A 27,419-nucleotide genomic window follows, 5' to 3' on the forward strand; every position below is an offset into this window, starting at 1 on the left:
ACAATACTTGAATTGTTTCTTTCTAGCTGCTTGCAATATTTTTTCCTTGACCTGGGAACTCTGGAATTTGGCCACAATGTTCCTAGGAGTTTCTCTTTTTGGATCTCTTTCAAGCGGTGATTGGTGGATTCCTTGAATACTTATTTTGCCCTCTGGTTCTACAATCTCAGGGCAATTTTCCTTGATAATTTCATGAAAGATGATGTCTAGGCTCTTTTTTTGATCATGGCTTTCAGGTAGTCCCATAATTTTTAAATTGTCTCTCCTGGATCTATTTTCCAGGTCAGTTGTTTTTCCAATGAGGTATTTCACATTATCTTCCATTTTTTCATTCTTTTGGTTTTGTTTTGTGATTTATTGATTTCTCCATAAAGTCATTGGCCTCCATCTGTTCCATTCTAATTTTGAAAGAACTGTTTTCTTCAGTGACCTTTTGAACCTCCTTTTCCATTTGGCTAATTCTGCTTTTGAAAGCATTCTTCTCCTCATGGGCTTTTTGAACCTCTTTTGCCAATTGAGTTAGCCTATTTTTCAGGGTGTTATTTTCTTCAGCATTTTTTGGGTCTCCTTTAGCAGGGTGTTTACTTGTTTTTCATACTTTGCTTGCATGTCTCTCATTGCTCTTCCCACTTTTTCCTCCACCTCTTTAACTTGATTTTCAAAATCCTTTTTGAGCTCTTCCATGGCTTGAGCCCATTGAGTAGGCTGGGATACAGAAGCCTTGACTTCTGGGTCTTTCCCTGATGGTAAGCATTGTTCTTCCTCATCAGAAAGGGAGGGAGGAAATACCTGTTCACCAAAAAAGTAACCTTCTGTAGTCTTACTTTTTTCCCCTTTTCTAGGCATTTTCCCAGCCAGTGACTTGACTTCTGAATATTCTCTTCACACCCACTTTGCCTCCAGATCCTCCCAGCCAACGCTAAGGGTCTGAGATTCAAATGCTGCTTCCCAGCCTCAGGGCTTTGGTGGGGGCTGGGTTGCTATTCAGTGTGAGATCAAGTTCAGGTGCTCAGGTGGGGGCAGGGCCGCCTCTAAGGCTCAGTTCCCTCAGGGGGTTTATGCAGAGACCTTCAACAATGGATCCAGGCTCCTGCCTGCTTGGGGAGCCCCTGTCCACTGCTGCTTCTGCTGCTGCCTCCCGAGGGGGCCTGAGTTATGGGGGCACCCCACTCCCCTCTCAACCCACCAAAGAGACCCTCTCACCGACCCTCGCCACCTGTGGGTGGAGGGACCCACGCAGCTGCTGGAGATTCTGTCCCTGAAGCCTGCTCGGATCCACTCCTCTCAGCACCACGCAGCCAACGCAGAGCTAGGCTCGGCTCTGTGTCCACAGTGCAAAGGACCTGTTGCGAGAGGTTTTCCAAAGGGTCTCTGGAACAGAAATCTCGTGCACTCCGTTGTTCCATGGCTTCTGCTGCTCCAGAATTTGTTGGTAGTTCTTTTTTACAGATATTTTATGGGCTGTGGGCTCGGAGCTAGCATACGTGTGTTTCTACTCCGCCATCTTGGTTCTGCCCCCCACCTCTTTGTCTTTTAACATCATTCTTTTTCACACAGCTTGTCAATTGATGATATGTAAAGGTCCGTGAAAATATATGGTAACCATAACCAGGTTGCTTTATATTGCCAATGATTTATATTATTGTGGAGAAATTTTGGCATCTATGTCATAGAACAGACATCTAATATTTCGTAAAATCATGTTAGAGATGGAAGGGTAATTAGAGCTCATCTAGCCCAATTTCTTCATTTTACAGATGTATGAAATGATGATTGTGAAATATTTTAACCACTCTAGTTAATTTTATGTGGATTCAATCTCTTCTGACAACAAATCTTAAAAGTTTCACTTTGAATAAAGCTTTGCCTTCACTTTACATAAATTTTTCTAGAAAGTCCTCTAATAGGGATGATTTATAATTAAAAGAGGTGGTAATAAAATATTTTTCATGAAAAGCCTTCTGGTCTTAATGTCACAGAATTCAAGTCTGGTCTCAGATACTACCTGTGTGACCTTACACAAGTTATTTAACCTGTCTGCCTCAGTTTTCTTAGCTGCAAAATTGAAATAATAGCACCTACCTCCTAGCGATATGAAAAGAAAATGAGATATTTGTAAAATGCTTTGCAAATCTAAAGTGCTATAAAATGATTATTATCATTATTACCCAAGGTTACAGAGATATTAAGGATCAAGGCTGGAATTTAAACACATACAATTTGACATCAGATCCACATTCTTTCTGCCATTCCTTAGCGCACTGCCATGCTGTGAAATTCCTAGAATTCCATGCAGGTTTATCATTTCTCAATTCACAATGTTGTTTAACACTTGTAGATCAGGGAAGGTTTCAGCTCCAAAAGGTTAAACATCTTTCAGATTAAACTCCTATTCTCAAGGGACAGCCTTGAAGATTGGGAATCTTCATGAACCAAAACTTGCAGCTGCATGTGCCTGTGCTATTTCATAAGAAAAGTAGGAGTGATAGGTTGTGTTGAAAGAGGACAAAAATGTAAATGAGCGATGTCAGGTATGCAAGTTTCCAAATAGTTTCTGGGGTTTTCCTTGTGTGGAGAAATGTCTTTCCATATTGGTTACAGAAACTGTTCTCATTATTTCTCTACAGTTAAAGAGTTCTTTTGACAATGTGGGTTGATGATAATTAGATTTTAGAAAAACCACTCCCCTAGAGTGGGAGGAGGGAAAGGAAGGAATTGGCAGGAGAGAAAAACACCTGAGGATGAGTCACAAAAGATAAGCTAAAGAAGTGGGTGAAATTGGTTACCTGTGCTGTGGTTGGGCTCTATACAGCAACTCTATAATGTGGGCTAGAAGCTAGAGGATTCTGTAGTCAAGAAATAAAAGATGGAAATTTTAAAGAGAAAGAGAAGCTTGGGGGAAAGTCATGCTCAAGGTGATGAATATCACAGATTTAGAGCTAGAAGGGGTCCTAGATAACATCTAGTCCAACTTTCTCATCATACAAATGAGGGAATGAAAACCCAGGGAGGTTGTGACTTATGCAAGGACACTTAAGTAGCAGTATCAAAAGTGAAATTCAAGTTACTGCTCTTTCTATTGTGTAATGATTCTTGGATGGGAGGTGCCAACTTCATAGCTGTAACAAACAACCAATGAATTTGCTTCAGTTTACAAGAACAGAGAAAATATGATAAGGAGGAGTTTAACTTCAGGGACTAGAGGCATCAAAACTTACAAGAAAGGAGACTGTAGCCAGATAAGTGAAGGGTGGCTTGAACCTCAAGGGAGGAATCTTTAGAAGAAGGAAAGGGAATTTCTTATCCACAAAGTCAAAGGAGAGGTAGAGCTTCCAAGTACCTGAGAGTCATTAAGACCTTCCAGGAAGATAAGTCAGATCCTTGTAGGCTGATTTGAAACTAATAAGAGGACCTTCTCACAATCAACAATCTGAAACTGATGTCATATCTAACCCAGGGAAACTGAACAGAATGAAATCTGGACAGAACCATGAGGTAAAGATGATCAGGAAAGAGGAGGAACTAAGAAAGACCAAGACGTAGTTTTCTTTATGTTTGACTGAAAGAGCAAAGTTAGCTATTTTTTTTTAATTTTTCTGCCTTCTTAGCAGAAATTGTTTTCCTATACCAATTAAAATTCAGATTCAAACATTTATAAAGCTGCTTAGCCACTGATGAAGTCCTTGACACAGTCCTAGACTGATAATAATACTTATTTAGCCATAATTGAAACAAAACAAGACATCTAAGAGTAGTTGTGTGCTGACTTCAGAAGTAAAGTAAAGAAACTGGTTATGGAGTAACTAGATTAGAAAAAATTATAAGAGCAGTAACTGCTATTTCTGGAAGAGAGGAAGAGTTCTTCATCACAAAAATAAGATCAGAAATGGATTTTCATTTATTCCCACTCTTCTGCTCCTTATCTCTGTGCTTCCCCCGCAACCCTCTACTATAGGTAAAAAGTGACAAAACAGGAAGCTGCCACCAGTCTTATAATTTTTTTTTGCATTTCAAATGTTTAAATTGTCAGATAATCAGAATGTGAGGTTTGAGTAATTATAAGTAAAGAGCTATCTCCTGTAGCTGCTAAAGGCTCAGGACACCCCTCAGATAGTGACATAGATAGTATTTTTGGTTAGTTCAGAAGTAAGAAACATGGTTCCCTTTAAAGTCAGTCTTACTTGAATCTGCTGCTGAGATTTTAAAATATTCTCTCTGGTTATGAGAAATAGCTAATAGACAGCCCAAGAACCCTGGGTATACTCATGGCATCAGAAAATTGAGGGAAGTACCTCCTAGCATATTAGGAGTCAAACTTTGTGTCAGACTATGAGAAGATATGGAAAAGAGTCACATAGGATGGATAGGCATGGATAACATATAAACACACATATAGGATATATAGTATACACATATGTGTGTATGTATATGCATATGTATATATACACATATATATAATCTCTAGAAATTATGTGCATAGAAATGAAAACTTGAACTTGAGTGTTGATGAGGTCACTAAGAGAAGAAAGAAAGGCACAAGACAGAGCCTTGGGAAAGACTCATAGTTAAGGGGCAGGATATGGATGATGAATCAGAAGGGGAGATTTGGAAGGAATAGTCAAGCTGGTAGGAGGAGAAAACCAAGAAAGTAGTATTTTTTTAAAAAAAAGAGGTAAAAGAATAATTATTTATTAAGCATTTACTATGTACTAGGCACTGTGCTCTACAAATATTATCTTAATATCAAGAACAAGATGGTCAATGTTTTTGAATTCTGTAAAGAGATCAAGAAGGGTGAAGACTGAGAAAAAGCCATAAGATTTGGCAATTAATTGGTAACTTTGGAGATTTCAGTTCCAGTTGAGTGGTGAGGTCCAAATACAGATTGCAAAAGGTTGGGAAGTGAGTGAGAGAAAGAATGTGTAGACAGTAAATGTAGAGAGCTATTTCTAGAAGTTTAGCTAGGAAAGAAAAGAGAAACGTAATACAAGAGTTCGAGGGGAAGGTAGCATCAAATTAAGAAAATGGACATTCATAGTGATTATACCACTGTGTAGCACATAGGTCATGATGAAAAACATTTTGCTTATGCTCACCATGTGTCTCTCCATTGCTTTTTCAGTTAATTGCAAGGTTAATTGGTTAATTCGTTAGAGTTTTTTCAAAGAATACTCTTAGTTTTTGTAAATCTTTAAAAATTTTCAGTTACATAGTATTGCTGGGAAATATTTTTGTTTATTGTTTTTTATTTTTAATTCAAACTTAAACACAAAATAAGAAAAGAAAAAAGAAACTTAAATACTAAAACTAAAATAACACAAAAATAAGAAAAAAAGCATTGCCATATGCACAGCAGAAGGAGAGAGGATTCAAAATATACAGTAATAAATTTCCATTTCAAGAAAGCCTATATAATAAATACTATTCATTGTGTTGAGATCTATCATCTTTTTTTTTTGCTTACTTGTAAGTTTTCTTTCTCTGCTATGTACTTTTTATTTGGTTGCTATTTCCCCCTTTCTCCTCCCCCCCAGAAGGCTACAATTAAGTGCAGATACATACACACATACATATACATACAAGGGCACATATATACATACAAAATGTATACATATTCATATATTCATACTTATACGTGCATTACATGTGCATATACTTAGATATCTATAATCATACTCACATATAGACATATACATTAATATGCATCTATGTAAGACTATATTATACCTATTTGCCTTCTGTTTCTCTGAGAGTGAATAACTTTTTCCTTCATAAGTCTAAGTCTTTCCATATTTTTCCACATCCACCACCTCATCATTTCCTACACTGTAGCAATATTTCAACCTTATGTGGTCTACTTGTTTTAAATATTACAAAACAATGTTGATGATTATGGTTGACACATAGTGTCATTTCCCTATTACTCTCTTTTAATCAAATCTATTTTAGCCTCAATTTTGTTCAAGATCATGATTACCATGCCTACTCCTTTTTCCCTAACAAATTCTATTCCTGATCTTTATTTTATGTTTGTGCATATTTCCTGTTTCCTGTCCTTCCTGACTCCTCTACTTTACTTCTACCCACTACCTTGCCTTCCTATTACTTAACCTATCTCCTTCCAAGGATCTCTCCCTTATCCTTCCATTCCTATTAATCTAAACACCCTTCTATACCCCCCTTTAATCTATTCCCTCACCTTCCCCTCTAAAGATCCCTCCCTTATTCTCTCTCCCTTCCCTAATCTATTTCTTTCTGAATTTAGAAGACTTTTATACTCTTCTAGATAGATATGTATTGTTCCCTACTGAACCCATTCCCAATGAAAGTAGGTTTCCAGAACTACCATCCCTCTTCCCCCATCTAATTCCTCTCTATCAGTTCTTCCTCTCGCCCCTCTTTTGTAAGATAATTACTCTTTTTAGCTGCTCCTAAATGGCTTTAATTTTTAAAATCATATCATACTCAGATATACCTTGTAACAGCAAGCACCCCAACATACACAAGGGAACCTGTTGTCACAGGTTCTTAGATCTGCATTCATAAAAGGAAAGGCAACTTTTGAGGGGTTAACAATCATTTTAATCAAGTGCATGTATCAATCCTTTAGTCTAGCACATATATCATTCACCTGATTCAGGGGAGTCAACACCCTGAACCCCAAAGTAATCAATAGACATGGCTTCCTCTATCTGACCATAATTCAACAGACAGGTACAGCTGTTTGACCAACCAGAGAGGGAAGCAAAACATCTGGGTTCTCAAAGCCAGGGGGCTCTTTAGCAGTTTCCCAGAGTCCTCATTTGGCGCTCAAATCTTCTTACCAAAATTAAGCCCCAAAATAAAACCTCACCCTCAGAGTATTTATACCTTTTTTAAAGTGAGAGGGCATCCCAACCCTCGAGAACCAGTGCCTCATTAACAAAAACAGTGGGTGTTCCTACAAATCTTCCCTAATCAAACTCCCCTTAATGGGTAGGCCCATTAATGAGTGGGAAAGACCCTCCCCAATCACATTATTCAATCAGAGGCACTTTTAGTAAAACAAAAACAGAAAAAGATCCTAATTTGATTGTCATTACATACACCAATCTTTCTTATGAACTATCCAATTATTAATAACAATCTTAGACATAAATTTTATATTTCCTCATAAAAAAGGTAAACAGTATGCCCTTATTGAATCCCTTGTAATTAGTCTTTGGTATGTACCTTATATTTCTCTTGGCTTTTCATACAAAATATCAAATCTTCTATTAAAGCTCAGTGTGTTATTTTGTTTTGTTTTGTTTTTTTAACAAAATCCTGAAAGTCTGGCAATTCATTAAATATCCATTTTTTTTTCATTCAGGATTATGCTTAACTTTGCCAGGTATGATATTTTCAGCCACAAGTCCAGTTCTTCAATATACACTGTTCCAAGATCTGTGATCTTTTAGTGTTGCCACTGCTAGGTCTTGTGGGACTCTAATTATGGCACCACCATATTTAAATTGCTTTTTTTGTTGTTGTTGTTCATAATATTTTATATTTATTTGTCCTTGAGCTGGGTATTTTGGAATTTGACTATGATATTCCTGTGAGATTTCCTCATAGAAACTGTTTCAGGTGGAGAACAATGGCTTTTTTCTATTTCTACTTTTCCCTCTTGTTCTAATTCTTCAGGACAATTTTCTTTAATTATTTCCTGTTTTATTATATCAATATTCTGTTTCTAATCATAGCTTTTAGGTTGCCTGATTATTCTTATGTTTTCTCTTCTTGATCTGTTCTCCAGATCAGTTGTTTTTCTTATGAGATGTTTCACATTCTCTTCTATTTTTTCACTATTTATATTTTGTTTTATTATTTCTTGATCTCTTATGACTTCACTCCCCTTGCCCAATTCTGATTTTCAAGGAGTAATTTTCTTTCTTAAGAAGCTGGATCTCCTTTTCTAATTGAATGACTTTCTTTTCATAATCTTCTTCTTTTTCTTTGATTGTTTTTTTCCTCAATCTCTCTCATTGGATTTTTAAAGTCTTTTTTAAGCTCTTCTATGAATTCCTTTGGGGCAGGTGACCATTTGATATTACTCTTTTGGGTAGAAGAGGGTTTCTTTGCTGCAGTATCCTACTCTGAAGATGAACCCTGTGTTCCTATATCATCAATGACTATGGGGAACTTTTAATACGTATCCATCTCCAAGTCACAAAGAGACTAAGAAATAAATAATTTTGAGATTAATAATCACATAGTAACTAAGCAAAGTAGATTCTTAATGGGTGTCAAAATATTTTAGACATTAACTACTTTAATGGACATCATAATAAAGTTTCATTTGTTATAAAAAAATTTCCCCCTAAAATAGAAATTCATAAACATTTAAAATGTCCATTTTAAATGATCAACATTTAAAACATTTTGGCATTTATGAAAATTTCATTTATACAGAACTTCATTCTCAACTGATCGCCAGTTATGAGAATAGGGCATTTATCACAATACTCTAAGTTCCTTGAGAGCAGAGACTGTCTTTTGCCTTTTTTTGTATTCCTAGCACTTAGCACAGTGCCTGGCACATAGTAGGCACTAAAAAATGTTTACTGAATTGAACTGAGACGTAGATGTGCCAAATTTCTTTGAAACTATGTTTTTTTTGTTTAGTTTTTTATTTACTGTTTTATTATAATTTGAATAACATCATATTCCAAATCTTTCTGCCCTTCAGAATACTTTTACAATATTCAACATTCTTATGTAAATGATTATAAACTAAAACCTTCTAAAAGTTTTGGCATGCTTAACAAATAAATGAAGAAATTAGCAGCCTTTTGGAGCAGTGAAGCTTCAGGCCCACCAGTGAGTCAGGAAATTAATATGCAATAGATTTTATAACTAGAATTCCAAAAGCAATATCTTGTGATTATGACTTTAGAATTTTGACATTTGAAAACATTTGTCAGAAAATAAGTCTCATTTCAGAGAATGATGTTTAATGTCTTTTGGGTTTTTTAGTTTGTTTGTTAAGTAGTTTTTCAGACTCTAGAGAGTAAACAGTGACAAAGTAGCTATTAAGGGTATAGGCTATCTTGTCCCTTTCTGTTCCTTCCTTCCACAGTTCTGTGAAACAAGTATTTTCTTAAATGTCTTTTTGGTTTCCTGATCCCTTTAAAAATAAACTACTTAGGCTACCTCTCCTATTTATATTGCTTCTATTTTTGGTGCAAATGCTAACATTTTTAAGCCAAATTTCCCAAGTGCATTAATATCCAGAATAAGACTAAGTCAGCATAGCAGCAAGCAATCATTGGAGCAGAGTGTAAAGCCATTTGGGGGCAGTTAGGTAATGCAGTGGATAGAGCACTAGACTTGGAATCAGGAACTCATCTTCATCAGTTCAAATCTGGCCTCAGACACTTATAAGCTGTGTGACCCTGGGCAAGTCCTTTAACCCTGTTTGCCTCAGTTTCCTCATCTATATAATGAGTTGGAGAAGGAAATAGCAAACCACTACAGTGTCTTGTCAAGAAACTCCAAATGGGGTCATGAAGAGTCAGGAATGTCTGAAAAATGACTTGAGTAACAACAGTTGCTGTTCAAATAGCTGTGGCATTAGTGCTCTATAAAGGAAACTATTTTAACTTCAAACCATTCATTTTTGCCATGTGCATAAGGCCCTTCCACTCACTGGAGATATATTATGGAAATTTTCAAGAATATGAAAATCCCCTGCTCCCCTACTACATGGGGGAAAGCCTTCCATTTGGGACCAAACAACTAGCTATTGAAAGAGATGAGCTGCTATTAAATATTCTCAACCTCAAATGGTGAAGCCTTATTTTAGGTGAATTTTTCCTATGAGTTTTCTAAACAAAAGCCTCCTCCTTTTGACTGGCATATTCCCACTCCCTTTTAACTTTAATTTCCTTTCTAAAATCATAGTCTAGGACTAGAAGAGATATTAGACATCACCTATTCCAACCTCAATATTTTTCATATGAAGAAACTGAGGCATAGATCAATTTACACAAGGTCAAAAAGATGGCAAGTCTTCCAATATGCTTTCCACTGGACCACACTACCTCACATAGATAAGTGAAATAGATTTGGGAGTTGGAAGAAGAAAGAAGGAAAAATGGAGAAGGGCCAATGTTTAGAACAAAATAATGAAGTACAGATTTCTCAACCTACTGAAATGAGTACACATGTAACATCATCCAGAATATGAAAAGACATTTTTTTGGTCTTTAGTCATACTAGTAATATTCAATCCAACTTCTCACATATGTGAAGTCCTACAATGGCCTATTAAAGTTTCTCAGAAGAAAGATTTTAAGAAGTAAATTACCTTTAAATTAGAGGTCAAAAGTGATGTACTCAATCAAACAAAAGAGAAGACTTTTCAATCCTTGGGAATAGCAGAAAAAAATGTGTACATGCACATGAAATTTCTCAATATAAATGCATAGGTCAACTTGAACTATAATCACAGAATTTAAAATAATTGCTCACCCTTCTGCGTATAATGTCATCAAAAACATTTATGGTACAATACAGGTTAATGATTAAAATAACAGTACATTATATTGTTCTGAATGTAAATTACCTTTTTCCAAAAATTTGCCTTATCTAAACCCTAAGTGTGGTCTATAATCAGTGTTATTTTTCCAATACGTACACATAATTTTTAAAAGAGATCTCATTTTAGGGATATGTCCCTTACTGGGGGCTGAGGAAGGAAGGAAAATAGCCCCAAATTAGAGACAGCTGGCATAGTGGATAAAGAAGACCTGGGTTTGAATAGAAGTGAGAGAGATCTTAGAGATCATGTAGTACAAATTCCTCATTTTACAGGTAAGGAAAATGAGGCACAGAAAGCTTAAGTGACTTGCTCAGGGTCATAAAGATAATATCTAAATCAGGATTTGCACTCTCAACTCTTCCTAACTCCCAAGTCCAGCTCTTTACGTCATATAGCTGTCTCTCTTACTGTATAAACTTTATTGTTTTTATGTTAAGATTAATAATGAGACTAATAGAGGGTAATTGAACAAAGCAGATTTTTAATAAATGCCAAGATATTTCAAATGTTGATCACTTTAATAGACAACCTGATAAAATTTCATTTAACCTACTGACCGCTGGTTCTTCTGAGTCTCCATGTCATAATCTATAAAAATGAAGGTAATAATTGCATCTATTTCACAAGTGATAGAGGGTTTGATATAAGAGAGTATAATGATGTGCAAGCCTAAAGGCACCATATAAATGTCAAGCTTTCATTATTTCCATCTGCATTTTGCTTAACACATTTATCATTAAAAATGCTAAAGAGAAGAGATATATTAAGGGAAATAAATGAGATGACTTATTCAAAATGTAATATTTAATAAGCCAGTCCAACTCTTTACATAGCCTCCTCAAGGCATGGAATGTTCTTAATCCTCAGTCTGCCCTATTGGCCTGATACAGTTAACACAGATTCCCACAGTACTGCCTTATTCCCTGGGGGCTAATTATTTTGAGAATCTGGCTCACATTTATGGAGTTCTCACAATTTTTTAAGGCAAGTTTCCTTTACTAATTGTTTTTAAATCTGTCCTACGTGAAGTATATTTTAAATAGTCACTTTTAAGCAAAGCATAAAACCTTAGATGAATGGGATTTCACAAGATTCTAATTCCAAAGTAAAGTTGCCAGCTGTCCCACTTTCAGTAATACTCTCAGCCCAGTGCTTAAATGCAGCCTCCTCCTTGAAATGTAAATGTCTCATTTTGAGACTCTGTTCTATTTTTTCTCCATACAAACCATCTTTATGTTGGTTGCCTTGGCAGTGGGTATGCGGTGACTTCTAAAAGTGCAGGCAACTTCAGGTCTGGAACATTCATGCATACATTTTCCAGCACTACATGACTTATAACACAGTAAGCAACTGAGGAGTTTTAACGAGAAGGAACTGGAAGACAAGATTTCATATATAACACTAATATATAACACTATAAATAACACTACCCACCGAAAGAGAGAGTGGCCAATAAAATGAAAAGGCTAGACAAACAAGATACTTGATAAATACTTGCCAAGCTGAACTAAAAACAGATCACCCATGGAAAAACCAAAAACCAACTGTCATTGTGGGCTATATTTCCTCTGAATCTATTTTTTAAAAAGTTGGCCAGCCTAGTGCAGCCCCTTTATTCTGATGGCAATGGGAAAGGGGCTTGGGAGAATTTCCTTCCACCTGAGAAGGAAAAAAGATAATGTAGTATTCTCAGAAAACAGAGGCCCATTACTACAGCAGAAATTCTGTCATCCTGAATAGCCAAGACTTACTATGGGTTAAATGTTGAGCTCTGCGCTAGAAATAAGGGATGTCAGGGAGAAAACTACACACTGGAAATGAGCAGTGGGCTTCCCATTACAGAGGAGAGTTTGCAGTTTAGATTAACTTGAATTATGTCATCAATAAAACTGGATAGTTAAGCAGATTCTTTTTTTTCTTAATCTGCTTTTGGGGCTGATGTTTCTGATTGTCTGTCTCCATAAATTAAACAATCTAGATGGTTATCCAACTCCCTTTCCACAGTTCTGCTTGAAAACGCAACCTGACTTTTTTTTTTTTTTTTAAGTCTGCACACTGAAGCAAAGGTCAGGTTTAGACATGTTTCAGAAACAATCGGTATGGGCTTATGAAAGAAACGATCAGCATTTGTCAAAAAGCAGATTTCCTGAACCCCAGCCCAAAATATGATTTTAAACAATGACACTTTTAGGCCTCTCCAGTGAAGCTACAGCCATCTGGTTTCTGTGAATAACAGTCAATTTCATTCACAAGGGTTAGAAAACCCACAGGTGAGAATTGTTGTTTTACACCTAGGTCAGAACTTTGCTTGCAAGATACATCATTGTCCTAGCTGACAGACAACACTGGTGTTGTTTGAGTCACTTTTTGTCCATCAAGAATGCCTAATTTGTGGTAGACTGGAGAAGTAGGGAGCATACACTGCCTCATAAACCATAATTTACCAGAGATAGCTGGGAGCTGGATCCCTCAGGAAACACCACATCCTGAATCTGAAGAGAAGAAAAAAATACCAAAAGGCCAATGAGCTCACAGTGATTTCAGTAATTATGGCGGGGGGGAAACTAGAGTCAAGCATATTCTAAAGTTAGATTAGTCATTTCAAACACCAGTTAGCTCTTGGCTAACCCTCCTCACTGCCATCAGTGATTTTTCAAATCAGATTTTTCAAATGCACAAATCTGATAATGCTGAAATCAGTAAGAATGGGAAAAAAATTAGATGTGATTCCTTCAATACTGAGAAAATTACATAACCTAGATGCTTCACATCAAATTAAAAGTTGAACAAGTGTGTTCAAATTTCCCAAAGCTGTGGTTATTTTTAAGTTTTTTAAACACACAAATAAGCTCACATAGGTATTATCACACAGGATCACAGATCTGGAGCTAAAAGAGACCTTATATATATCATCTGTAAAACAATCCTTCCTTCACTTTATAGATGAGGAGATTTAGCATCAGAGACAAAGCAATTTGTCCAAGGTCATATAGATACTAAGTTATAGACAGAACTAGAATCTGAACTCAGAACCTCCTGACTACAAACCCATGCTTTTTCCCAATACACTACACTCTCAAAATTTATAAAATGCTTATACCAAAACATAAACACAAAAGCCAGCCAAAAACCCTGTGAGGAAAGAAGGCTCAGTCTTACAAAAAGGGACTGTCAGAATGATTCTGTCACTACAAACAGTACAATACAGTTGGCAGATTTATCCACCATGTACAACTTAATGCCTATATGCATATGTCTTATGTATCTGTGTCATTCTGTGTGTCTCTGTTTTTCTGCCTCTGTTTTTCTCTGTGTGTCTTTCTTTTTCTCTCCCTCTTTGTATCTTTATGTGCATGTATATATACATACATATATATACATGTATGCATGTAAAAAAAGATAGCGATACGAATGAAACAAGAATATATGTTTCATATATTACATGGTACATATGAACCCATGAAAAATGAACAGTTTCATTCCTTCCCAGTCATTCTCAGAATTCTGGCATGTTCACATGCACACAGTAAGAGTCTGTCTTTAATCTGATTTTATCTTTACGATAAGTGGGGAAGTGTGGGGACAGTTTGCCTACATATTTTAAATGCTTCAAGAAACTGATAAGATGATCAAGTCAATAATGGGTCAAGACAAAGATATCATTTGTTTTAACTGATGCAAGGAGTTGAGCCATAGCGGCATCCTTCCTTAAAGAAAAGATGAACTTTCTCACAGTTTTCACTCCTCTGCCTAATCGCTGCACAGCAGAATGCCAAGCCCAGGCCTGGAAGCATTTACAAAGTGGAGCAAAACAGAAATAGACTGAAAGCTATCATGTTTTCCAAAAGACTAGAAAAAGCAGAGCATCAAAAGTGTTTTCATGAAAACCCCTTCCCACTCCAATCAGTCTTTTTCAATAGTCACTTAGCATACAACTATTGAACGAAAATATCGAGGAGGGGAGATACAAACAGATAATATGGAAACAAACACAACCAGTAAAAGGGCAAATTGCATAAAGTGTTTAGTATGACAATGCAGGAAATTTCCACAAGATTAATTAGTATCCTTGAAAAATGTTCATAAGATCTTAGATTTCAAGCCAGAAGGGACCTTACAAGTCTGAAAACAACACCCTCATTTTACAGATGAGGAAACTGAGGCCCAGAAAGGTAGCTTATCTAAAATAAAAAAGGTAGTAAGTGGTAGAGAGAGAACTCAACTTAGGTCCTCTAAAGCTAGTGCCTGTCTCACCATACAGTACTACTTTGTGTCTCTGATTCACCATTAAGACCTGAAAATTAAAATAAAATAAAATAAAATAAGACTTAAAAGCATAATATTGTTGCTAAATATTTTATTTGACTACAACAAAAGAATAAACCCAATTCTCCATTTTTTTTAACTTAAGGAAGATTTTTTAAAATTTCTAATAGTATTTTATTTTTTCCAATCACATGTAAGGACAATTTTAACATTTTTTAAAATAAAATGTTGAGTTCCAAATTTTCTCCCTCCTTCCTCACCTCCCCCCTCTGTAAGATGGTAAGCAATTTGCCAATTCTGTATTTCAAAAAATTTTAGTTAATGAATCTAGGTTCATCAGCCTTTTACAACGATAATTTTTCTAACATTTTTTACCTTTCCACATGTTTTCACATCATTATTAAATCCTGTTTTAGCTAATTACTGCCTCTATAACCAAAAGCAAGTCATTTAGCCTCTTTGAGGCTTCAGTTTCATTCTAACTATAGCGATCTTGAAAGTCTTTGAGATCTGGGACTCTCATCTTTGCCTTTGTTTTCCTCAGCATCTGGTGTTGGGTACCTTGCCTCTAGTAGCTGCTTAATAAATGTGCCTTGAATTGTGAAAAGGGGACAATAAAATCTGTAAAACATATTGTAATGTTCAAATAAGCTAAGTCATATAAATGTCATCTATTATCCTGTCTAATGTCCTTGATTGACAAATGAAGAACTTGGGTTGCAATATAGACAGTTAGACATTTTCCAGAAAAGATCAGTTTCCAGGTAAGGTTAAAATGTATTTCACCACATAAGTATAAACATTCAATAAACCTGGAGCAAAGCCAAAATACAAGCTTTGGATGGCCATAAAACAAGATCTGGGTGAACATTTCTGTTTTGAGTGGACCCAAGCATTCTTTGAATCAATCTCAAGCATCCCTTCAGGATCTCTGAGGTCAGCCTGACCTCTATAGTAAACTTTGGGTGAGATGATTTAAAGTTAAGATTAAACACTGTTAACAAATAATAAATGATAAAGTCTTTTCCCTACAATCAACTTGACAAATTCTTCTTGGAAAAACAAAAACTTATCTTCACAATTAGAAAGTTAGTGAATTACAGTTATGATCCATTAAGAAGCTGCAAATCTCAAAAGAGGAGAGGGCCATCTAAATGGTCCAAATGGCAACCTATTTTTTTCTGCTTTATGGTCTCCTTTAACTGCAGTTTCATCACAACATTCAAAAAATGCAAACTAGAATTCATCCACTTTACAATTTAATAGATTTTGGGAGGAGCAAGTCCAACAAACCCTTCTAGCATTTGATAGCATCTAGCATTTCTAGCATCATTGATCCTATAAAGAACTTTTTTTAAAATTACAATTAAGCTATAAACCAGACTTGTTTCTCAAAGACAGAACAATAAACAGAAACCACATGATTATCTCAATAGACACAGAAAAAGCTTTTGACAGAATACAACACCCATTCCTATTAAAAACACTGGAAAGCATAGGAATAAATGGAACTTTCCATAAAATAATAAGCAGGATCTACCTAAAATCATCAGCAAGCATTATATGCAATGGGGATAAGCTAGATGCATTTCCAATAAGATCAAGGGTGAAACAAGGATGTCCATTATCACCACTGTTATTCAATATGGTATTAGAAATGCTGGCTGTAACAATAAGAGAAGAAAAAGAAATTGAAGGAATTAGAACAGGCAAAGAAGAAACTAAGTTATCACTCTTTGCAGATGATATGATGATATGCTTAGAGAATCCCAGAGAATCAAGTAAAAAATTACTTGAAATAATAAACAACTCTGGCAAAGTTGCAGGTTACAAAATAAACCCAGATAAATCATTTGCATTTCTATATATTACTAACAAAGCCCAACAGCAAGAGATAGAAAGAGAAATCCCATTTAATCTAGGGTAGACACTATAAAATATTTGGGAGTCTACCTGCCAAAACAAACCAAGGGACTATATGAACACAATTACAAAACACTTTTTGCACAAATTAAAGTCAGGTCTAAGTAAGTGGAAAAACATCAGTTGCTTGTGGGTAGGCTGAGCTAACATAATAAAAATGACAATTCTACCTAAATTAATTTACTTATTCAGTGCCATACAAATCAAGCTATGAGATAATTATTTTCTAGAACTAGAAAAAATATCAAAATTCATCTGGAAGAACAAAAGGTCAAGAAATTTATAATGAAAAGAAATGCTAGGGAAGGTGGCCTAGCCCTACTAGATCTCAAATTGCATTATAAAGCAGCAATCATCAAAACAACTCGGTACTGGCAAAGAAACAGAGAGGTTGACCAGTAGAATATATAAGGTACTCAAGACACAGTAGTCAATGAATATAGCAATCTACTGTTTGATAAACCAAAGGACCCTAGCTTCTGGTATAAGAACTCATTGTTTGACAAAAATTGCTGGGAAATCTGGAAAACAGTGCGGTGGAAACTGGGCATAGACCAATGCCTGACACCATCACAAGAATAAAGTTCAAATGGATACATGATCTAGGTATAAAGATTGATACTATAAACAAATTAGGGGAAGAAGGAATAGTGTATTTGTCAGATTTATGAAGGATGGAGAAATTTATAACCAAACAAGGGGCAGAGAACACTATGAAATGCAAAATGGATAATTTTGATTACATTGAATTGAAAAGTTTTGCACAGACAAACCCAATACAACCAAGATTAGGAGGGAAGCAGAAAACTGGGAAAGAATTTTTGCAACTAGTGTCTGTGACAAAGGCTTCATTTCTAAAATATATAGAGAATTGAGTCAAATGTACAAGAATACAAGTCATTCCCCAATTGATAAATGATCAAAGGATATGAACAGGGAGTTTTCAGGGAAAAAATTAAAGCTATCTATAATCATATGAAAAAATGCTCTAAATCACTATTAATTAGAGTGATGCAAATCAAAACAACTCTGAGGTACCACGTCACACCTATCAGATTAGCTAACATGACAAAACAGGAAGATGATAAATGTTGGAGTGGATGTGGGAAAGTTGGAATACTAATTCATTGTTGGTGGAGCTGTGAGCTGATCCAACCATTCTGGAGAGCAATTTGGAACTATGCCCAAAGGGCTACAAAAATATGCATACCCTTTGACCTAGCAATATCACTTCTGGGACTGTATCTCAAAGAGATCATAGAAATGGGAACAAAAATATTTATAGCAACCCTTTGTGGTGGCCAAAAACTGGAAATCAAGGGGATGCCCATCAATTGGGGAATGACTGAACAAGTTGTGGTATATAAACATAATGGAATACTATTGTGCTATGACAAATGATGAACAGGAAGACTTCAGAGAGGCCTGGAAAGACTTATATGAACTGATGCTGAGCAAAAAGAGCAGGACCAGGAGAACTTTGTACATAGCAACAACCACAGCATGTGAGGAATTTTTCTGGTAGACTTAGTACTTCATTGCAATGCAAGGACTTAAAAAGTTTCCAATGGACTCTTGAGGCAAAACATCTTCCACATCTAGAGAAAGAACTATGAAACTGGATCTCAGATAGAAGCAGACTATTTTCTTTTGTACTGTGTTTTGTTTTGTTTTATGGTTTCTCCTGTTCATTTTAACTCTTCTATGCAACGTATTTAATAGGAATGTACATGTTGAACCTATATAAGATTGTATGCCATCTCAGGGAGGGAGTGGGGAGGGAGAGGGGAATGAGGGGTAGGGGAGATGAAAAAAATCTAAGATATATGGAAGTGACTGTCGAACACTAAAAACAAATAAAATAATTTTAAAAAAATAAAATTACAATTAAGCTATAAACCAGACTTGTTTCTCAAAGGCAGTCTGAGATCCCGTTATAAAATTCAGCATTTAGACAAACTAACTTGACTCATATTTAACCTTGGGAGACAGAGTAACCTAGGGATAACTTTCCATTGCTTAATTAATTTTAAGAGTACTCTATAGGTGTGTGTATATGCTCTTATACATAAATGTTGGCACACGTAAGTACAAGAAAGGTACATCCAAAAGAAAAGAAGACATGGAAACTTTCATACTTTCACTTGGCATATTTCAGGCCTAACAGGAATAAGAGGAAAACAGTTAGGAATTCAGCTAAATACATATTTAGGGAATAAACCTTGCCTTTTGGCCTTCTTTCCCATGCTACAATGGACCACCACCACCTCCCAAACTCTGAGACATTTAAGTGACTGACAGTATCCTATCTCCTTCTTAGTGTCAGGATATAGGACCTACAGTCACTATGACTTTTAGCTGTTGCCAACTCTGCAGGTGGCCTTTTACAAATCACTTCTCTCCATCTAATTTACTGATGTTTTCCTTCCTTTAAAAATTTATGTATTAGTAAATTAATTTAATTAATTTTTACCTAATTTTATTAAAAATGAAATTTAAGATTCATATTCTCTCTCTCTTCCCCACCCCTCAACTGAGAAAACAAGTCAAATAAAATCACTGTTACAAATATGTACAGTCAAACAAAATAAATTTCCACATTGACCATCTCTAAAAGAATATATGTCTCAATCTATACTCTGACTTCATTACCTCATCAGGTTAACAGCTTGTATCCTCTGGATTTGTGGTTTCTCATTGTGCTGATCACAACACAAGTCTTTCAAAATTGTTTGTCTTTATAATATTCCTATAATCATATAAATTATTCAGTACTGCTCACCTCATTCTGCATCAGATCATACAAGTATTTCCCAAGTTTCTCTGCAACCATCCTCTTCATCACTTCTTTCAGCAAAATAGTCTTTTGTCACATGGATATACCACAACTTGTGCAGCCAGTCCCCAATTCAGGGGCACCCCCTCAATTTCAAATCCTTTGCCATCGCAAAAATAAGCAGCTATAAATATTTCTGTATATTTTTCTTGTCTAATTTGAACATGTGAAAGCAACATCTCCATCCTACTATATGAAGGAGTAATTGAAAACTGCCAATTCATATCCTTTGACCATATACCAACTGGAGAATCAGCCCTGACTGCTAAGCCAGTAACCAATTACATAAAGTCAACAAGCCTTTACTAAGTACCTACCATGTTCCAGGTACTGTGCTAGGCCCTGGAGATGAGGCCCAGCGCTCGGATAGGTAAGTACTGTGTTACTCTCCCTTCACCTCCAAATCTACCTTCAAGCAAGTATTCACTGGTAAATATGTTTTAGCATATAAGTTCCTTGAGAGTAGGGATCGTTTCATTCTTTGTAATTGTATCCCCAATGCCTGATACATAATAAGGGCTTAATATAAGCTTGCTGACTGATGGTATGATTTTTCTCCCTGCTCCGTTTAGCATCTACTATAATACAAGGGACTCTACATTTTCAAAGGCTAAGCCAGGGAAGCACAAGACGTAAGGGCTTCTACTAGTTTGTAAAAATTTCAAAAACAGGCCCAGAGATGGAGTGCAGTGAAAGGACAAGTTAGAATTCAGAGATATTCATGACCAGATGGTTAGCTTCCAGGCGATGAATTTTTTGAACCACAGCAACCCACAATGACTATAGGGTCTCTCTCTGTCTCACCAGGGAAAGACGTACAACAGCCATTCATGGTCTAATCCTAATGCTGATGTGTAAGGAAGATTTAGTCTCTTCTGGTTGTCTGATCTGAACTGGATCACTCCTCCTTAGACAATCTGATGGGTCCTCCACTCCAAGGGCCTCATTATATTGCTACTGGCCTCGCCTCCCCAAGTAACAGAGACCCCAGACCTGGGCCACTATGGCCAGCTTCAAGCCTAATCTTTTCAATCTGGGATTCAAGGCCCTGAAAACCTATGTCCCTTATTATAATATACTATTTTCCGTCCTTTATGATTCAGATAAAGTAATGATGCCTGGCACCTGTAAGCTTTAGTTTCCTTATCTTTAAAATGAAGGAACTGGACTGAATGACCTTTGAGGGTCCTTCGAAACCTATAGACCTATGATTCTATAAGATCATGTCTTGCATTGAATGTTAGCTTCCACTTATAGAGCACTTTGCAGCTTATACATGTGATTGAATTTAATCCTTATCCCCACTTAACAGATAAGAAAACTGAGGCTCAGACAGATTAAGTAATTTGAACAAGATCACACAGAAGTAAGCACCAAGTCTGGGAACAGAATTCAGACCTCCTGTCTCTTGATCCAAAGCTCTTTCCATGAGACCACAGCTTTCGTGACAGGCAGGTATGTGGTTAAGATGCCACCAAAAGACACATTCCTGGGTAAAATATTTTTTTTAAATTGGACATTTCAATTACTCCTTCATATAGTAGGGTGGAGATGTTACTTTCACATTTCTCAGAACAACTGGAAAATAACCTTAAAATGCTTTCATTTAGAAGGGTTCTCAAAGATGTTTTGCAGCAGCCTGGTATAAACATTCTTCCTTTAACAGAAACTCTGAAAAGTTCAATCAGACAAGGAATGCTATGGCAGCACTCAGTAGTTGACCCATCACACTTAGAGACTTATGAGTTCCCTAAGAGCTCCCTTAACCTATTTAAGCCCTGTATAAAAGACTGAATTGAAAGGGGTGGGGAGGTGACAGGATGTTTCATAAGAGTAGGATGGGTCATTTTTTATTGGCTTCTGAACAAGCTCTACTCCTAAGACAGACAGAAGAGCCCTGTAGTATTACCTTGAACTAAGTAACCTTGTTCGAGTAGCCTTAAACTAAGATACCCTTTCACGCAGTCTTAAATTTGACAGTACATAGCACATAGTCTAAACATGAGAATGATTTGTTGAACACAGGAAGAGTTTAACTTCTGGGTTCACACATACCCAATTACTAAAACAGTTTAATGGGGGAGTGGGAAAAGCTCTCTTCCATTTACTAATTTTCCTTTATATGCAAAAATATGATAATAAAAGAATGAAAGAAAAGTCCAACACTACAATATATGCTAAAGTAAAATCTTTCAATTTACTGTAGATTAATGTATCTGGGTCATGATTTAAAGACTATACCAACAAAGACAGAAACATCTTTTCAAAGTCATCATTTTGAGATGCATAAAAGTTTCCTAATGTGAGAATCACTGGGATATTTCCCCTTAATTCAGAAAGAAAAAAGATTGCTTTTCTGAGAATACTTTTCACATTTTATAAAATAACACTTGCCTGCCTATTAGATAATATTACATCAGTTTTCTAAAAGTTTATTGAAAATTATTAAATCTGATGAATTAAAAGAATGCAACCTCTAGATAGTATTTTAAAGATATAGTGTTTTCATCCCATATAATAAGCAATACTTGACAAATCAATATGGCTCCAATTACTACCACACATTTTAAATACTTTCCCAAATAAGTGCCTATTCCATTTCATAAGAAAATTGTTCTGATATGATGATAAATTATTTTAACTTACTTTTGCTTATTTGCTTTGCAAAATCTTATATTTTACATTAGTATTACCAGACCTCATTTTTTTCAACACTGTAATTACTGCCAGAAAACACTAGGCCTGAAGCAATAGAAATTATTTCCAAAGGTCAGAAGAATAGTAAGGCAAGCTTCAAGTACATTTGAACAGGACCTCTTCATTAAATCCATCAAGTTCATCAAATGCAAAATGTGCCTTTATTCAAATCCCAGAAGATGCAAGAGAGAAACATATGGAAAGCATCCTGTAACAGCAACCTAATCACAAATTGAGTCTTCTTCAGTGCCTTCATTCAGTACAAGGAGTAAAATGTTAGTTTTTCTAAGGAAATAGCCCATGTGCAGTTCCAAAAAGCTAATTAAGATGCTCATTAAAGGCCACTGCTCAATCTTTGGACTGGAACCCATTTTCCCACACCATACACCACCCACACAGCCTATCTCACAAGTCATCTTTCAGCATTCATTGAGATGACTTGGATGTAAAACGCATAGACACAGACACAGATACATATAACACAGGTTCATTTGCTTTCTAAGACTGGCTCCACGTAAAAACTAGCTGTGTTGTGATAAAGGGTCCTTTTTCTTTCCCTATTTGCCATAGCCCCCACTGTACCGTCCTCTCTCGATCTTTCATAGGAGAATACAATCCACATGCCCTAGAAATGACAATGTATAGGGGAAAGCCCCATTCTTCACCCGCTCTCTCCTTTCTTCCCCTGATTCTATCACATCACAGCTGAGGGTTAATCTTTTAGACTCTGCTCAGAATTACTCAAAAGGAGGGGAGGGGGAAGGGAAGAGGACAGCCCTATAGGTGAGCACCATCGGAACTCTGGTGGTGCTGAAATATTCGTGCGTGCATATGTGTGTGTGTGTGTGTGTGTGTGTGTGTATTTTGAAATAAATACATATATTGCACGTACAATTTTTTTGCATATTGTCTTCCCCATTAGATTTAAGCTCCTTGAGGTCTGGGATCGAGGTTTTGCACATTTGTTATCCTTTCCTGCTATCCCCAGCTCTAAAGGCGTAATAAATGGACGCCGAGCGCTCTACATCTGGAGTATGACCTGGCAGTGTTTCATCATCCCACTGCACTCCTTCAGGATCCTGTACCAACCGTGGTCCTCTGCCCTATTTCCCACCCCTCACCCCTGAGCCCTCCAGGTATTCTCGGGTGGGCGGCTCCCCACTGAGCACCTTTCACCAGTACGTACCTCCCCTCCCTTCCCTTAGTGAAAGACAGGGAGCCCCAGGGGTCCCAGAGGAATAGCTGAGAAGTGAAGGAGGGAGGCAGGCGAAAGGAGGAGGAGGGAGAGGAAGGGCAGCACCCCTACCCGGTTCGTGCTCCCCGGGGTTGTCGGACAGCTCGATCACCAGCAGCTCCCGGCCCTCGAAGCTGCGCCCAATCGTGTAGATCCTGCTGACGGACGGGCACTGAAGCCACACGGACACCAGCGCCTCCCGGAGCTCCGGGTAGCGGTGGTACTCGAAGGAGATGCCGTCCTCCTGGTGCAGCCGCCGCCGCCGCCGCATCCCCGCCGCTCCGGGCTCTCCAGCTGCGGCCGCCGTGCCCAGCAGCCAGACGCAGACAGCGAGCGCGGCGCCCAGCGCCCACAGCGGGCAGCTGCCCCTCCGGCCCATCACTAGTCTCCCCAAGGCTCCCGACTAGGCTAGAGCTGCCTGGTGCCACGCGCCCGTCGCTCTGCGCTGGGCTGTGATGCTGTGCCCAGCTGCGCCCCGGCTCGCGACGTTGCTGTCCAAAGCTGAGTCTTTTGTTTCTCTCTCTCTCCCCCTCTCTCTCTCCTTCACCCCTCCTCCCTGCGCCTGCCTTGCTCTTGGCTCCGGCCGGCTTGGCTAGGCTTTTTTTCCTCCAAAAACTGGGCGGCTGTGCCCTCCAGCCAAGCAGCGCCCTCTCCGCTCACCTTCCCCAGCTGAGTGTCAGCCCCCAGAGCTGGGTCCACCCAGAGAAAGGAGGGGAGCCAGATGCTCCGCAGGCTGCACTACTCTGTGCCGCGCCAAGGGGAGACGCAGGAGATACCATTGCGGGCGGGTGTGAGGGGGGGAGGGGATAGCGGAGAGTGGAAGGAGCGGACACGCAGGCACAGGTTGGGAGGGGGGTCCTCTGGGCTAGAGGGTGTCAGAGCGTGCGTGTGTGTGCCTCTGCCTTTGTTGGCTCAGACCCACGTCAAAAGCCAAATGCCGCAGAATCCCCAGTGAACCAGCTGATGGGGTGGGGGAGACGCAGTGCTTGTAAACTGACGGTTTGGGGACCCTGGTGTCTTGAGACACCATCAAGAGGACCTTAATGTCGCACTGAGAGGGTAAGGAAGATTCTTGGAGTTATCCATCCCGACCCACACAGGTTTCCATCTTGATGGACTAGCAATAACCGAATATTCCAGACAGGAATATGAAGATGATGTTCTCTTTGTACTTATGTGGATATATTGTTATTTTCTTCATGATATTTCATGGAGGGTAGCATTATTTTAACCAACAGCACACACACCAATCATCTGAAACAGTCTGGGAGACTGATCCGTCTGGACTCAGACAAAGTCTTTAACCCAATGCCAAACTAGATCCTGTTTTGAAAATAAAGCTGATAGCACTAAATGAAAGCTCTCTTGGAGTTATAACAAGTGTTGCTAAAACAATAAAATTTCATTTAGATATCTAAGCGCTCCGTATTTTTATCAAGATTTATATTGCTTGGATAAGTACCAGTTTAAACTAATTTTTAGATGTGTCCATTGTCTGGCAAAGTCTAGAACAGAAAACCCAATAGGTTGAAACAGTTTCAAGAAAGGGAATAGGGACTAAACCTCTGATTTCATTGGCATAGGGAACTCCCTGTGGCAATGTAGGTTAGCACCCTCTCTGCAATTTAGAGAGAAAGATTTGAGGAGAGGAAAGGAGAGGGAAGAAAAAACAGCAGTAGTTGGAATTGAAGTCAAGTCCTCTGAATTCAGATTCACTACTTGTTTCATGTTCATGTAAGTTTCCAGTTTACAAAGTACTTTCTATAATCAACCTTCTGAGTTAGTCTCTCTCTCTCTCTCTCTCTCTCTCTCTCTCTCTCTCTCTCTCTCTCTCTCTCTCTCTCTCTCTCTCTCTCTCTCTCTCTCTCTGTCTCTGTCTCTCTCTCTCTGTCTCTCTCTCTCTCTCTCTGTGTCTCTCTGCTTCTCTCTCTCTCTCTCTCTCTCTGTCTCTCCTCTCTGAAGTAACTTCCAACTCTATAATCAAATAAGATAGTCTATATAAAGTGCTTTGTAAAATTGGAAGCATACATAAATAAATGCCTGTTATATTTTTAATGATGATGATACCAAGATTTTTATCCCCCTTTTACAAAATAGAATTGGGAAAAGTGTAGTAACTTGCCCACTGTAGGACAGCTAATAAGTAACGGAGTCAGAAGTCAGAGGCAAAGTCTTCTAAGTTGAAATCTAGTGCTTTTGCTCCTAAAGTACATTGCATTTTTTTCAAGCTAAATGTAGACACTCCCCCTATCTTGTTATTACACTGCATAACTTGTGTGTATCACACTGAATAAAATTTTTTCACTTGGAAAAATATCAAAATATTTCAATGATGTCATTGGAACTAAAAATAAAAATAAGAAAATTTCCCCCTATGATGCTGCCAGAAAGATCTGGCTACAAACTCATTTGACTCTCTCATTATCCAAGGTGGTCAAGATTTCTTTTCTTTTTCTTTTCTTTTTTTCAGATATAGGGAATATGTTGGCATAATAGAGACATGCCACTTCAAATGGACTTGGATCTAGATGTATCACTTGTCATTGTGGCCCCAGCAATGTATTTTTCCACTATGAAAGATTTGTATTTGCCTACATAGTCCAAAAGGTTTATACCAAAGCTATAATTCTATTTCTAAAAGCTGACCAAGCCCAGCAACCTCTAAACACACTGGGAAAAGAAACAGATTAGTTGAAACCAAAGAATTCAGAAGTGGAAGGTTAACTGTTTCATGTCAGTAACCCAAAGCAATCCCATTCATTTTGTGGGTAGGTGAGGTAGATGCACAGTAACATATATAAGAAACATTCTTGGTGGTTTTTTGATTCTACTTTAACAAGTTATGCTTTTCTGTTCCTCTCCAAATATACATTGTATGAGACTTAAAATTGACTTTAGCTTTTCTTTTAAATCTTTGTTCATCTAAGTTTGACATAGCTTATTAATAATACTACCTATGCCACATACACCAAGGTCAAAGAAATATCCCTGAAGGAGTTTCAGCTCAGTGCTTGAGTTCTCAACCCATTTTAGATGTCATTAAGGAGCTATCTGTGATTTCCCCAGATTGAGAAATCTCTTGACTAATACTGACTGAGCGAAACCCATTATTTACTTATATTCATCATAGCGACTTACCTGAGGATGATAAAAGCAAAGTAAGTTGACCAAGATTGCACAGCTAGTAAGCAGTAAACTGGGTAGGTGAGAATAATTTTTTTTAAGTGCACTATGATTTGAATGGTGTAGGGAATTCTTCTACTTATGCAGACTGACACCTTTTCTGCAACTTAAAAGATCACAGGAAAAAAAATCTGGAGGTGAAAGGGAGCTCAGAGGTCACCTGGACCAACTTCCTCATTTCCAATTTCCTCTTCCATAGCTGCCTGGAGCATTCAGAGATTAAGTGACTTACCCACAGTTACACAGCCTCTGGGTCAGAAGCAAGTCTTAAATCTATTAAGTCTCCCTAATTCCAAAGCCAGCTGTCTATCAATTATGCCACACTGCTTCTTGTGGCATATGCATATTCAATGAAGCATATATGAGTCAAAGGATCATGATTTAGCACTGGAAGGAACTATGAAGGCCCAACATTTTACAGATAAAGAAAATTAGACCTATAAAGATTAAGTAACTTGTCCAAGGTCATATAGCTATTAAACATCTAAGGTAGGGTTGAAGCCAGGCCTTCCCAACTCCAAGCCTAATGCTCTGTCCACTATATCATGCTCTTATGGTAGGCTAGCAATATTTAGAAACTGAATTTAATAAAAACTATATGATATTTTTTGAGGAAACACACAACAAATGCAAACAATAATGACATATGGACAAAGCTAGAAAATATACTATATAAATACAAAAGAAAGGTTTTTAAAAAAGAACCATAGACTAGC

General features: G+C 37.5%; 1 protein-coding gene across 1 annotated transcript in view; it reads right to left on the minus strand.

The window, feature by feature from the left end:
• CPE (carboxypeptidase E) overlaps positions 1 to 24,224 on the minus strand; it is a 133,198-nt gene extending 108,974 nt beyond the window's left edge. The window contains exon 1 of the mRNA XM_072639729.1: positions 23,593 to 24,224. Coding sequence (XP_072495830.1) covers positions 23,593 to 23,899 — 307 coding nt within the window. The 5' untranslated portion in view covers positions 23,900 to 24,224. The remainder of the gene's footprint in view (positions 1 to 23,592) is intronic.
• Positions 24,225 to 27,419: the final 3,195 nt, after the last annotated feature.

This window comes from Notamacropus eugenii, chromosome 2, assembly GCF_028372415.1.
Source record: "Notamacropus eugenii isolate mMacEug1 chromosome 2, mMacEug1.pri_v2, whole genome shotgun sequence".
Lineage (NCBI taxonomy): Eukaryota > Metazoa > Chordata > Mammalia > Diprotodontia > Macropodidae > Notamacropus > Notamacropus eugenii.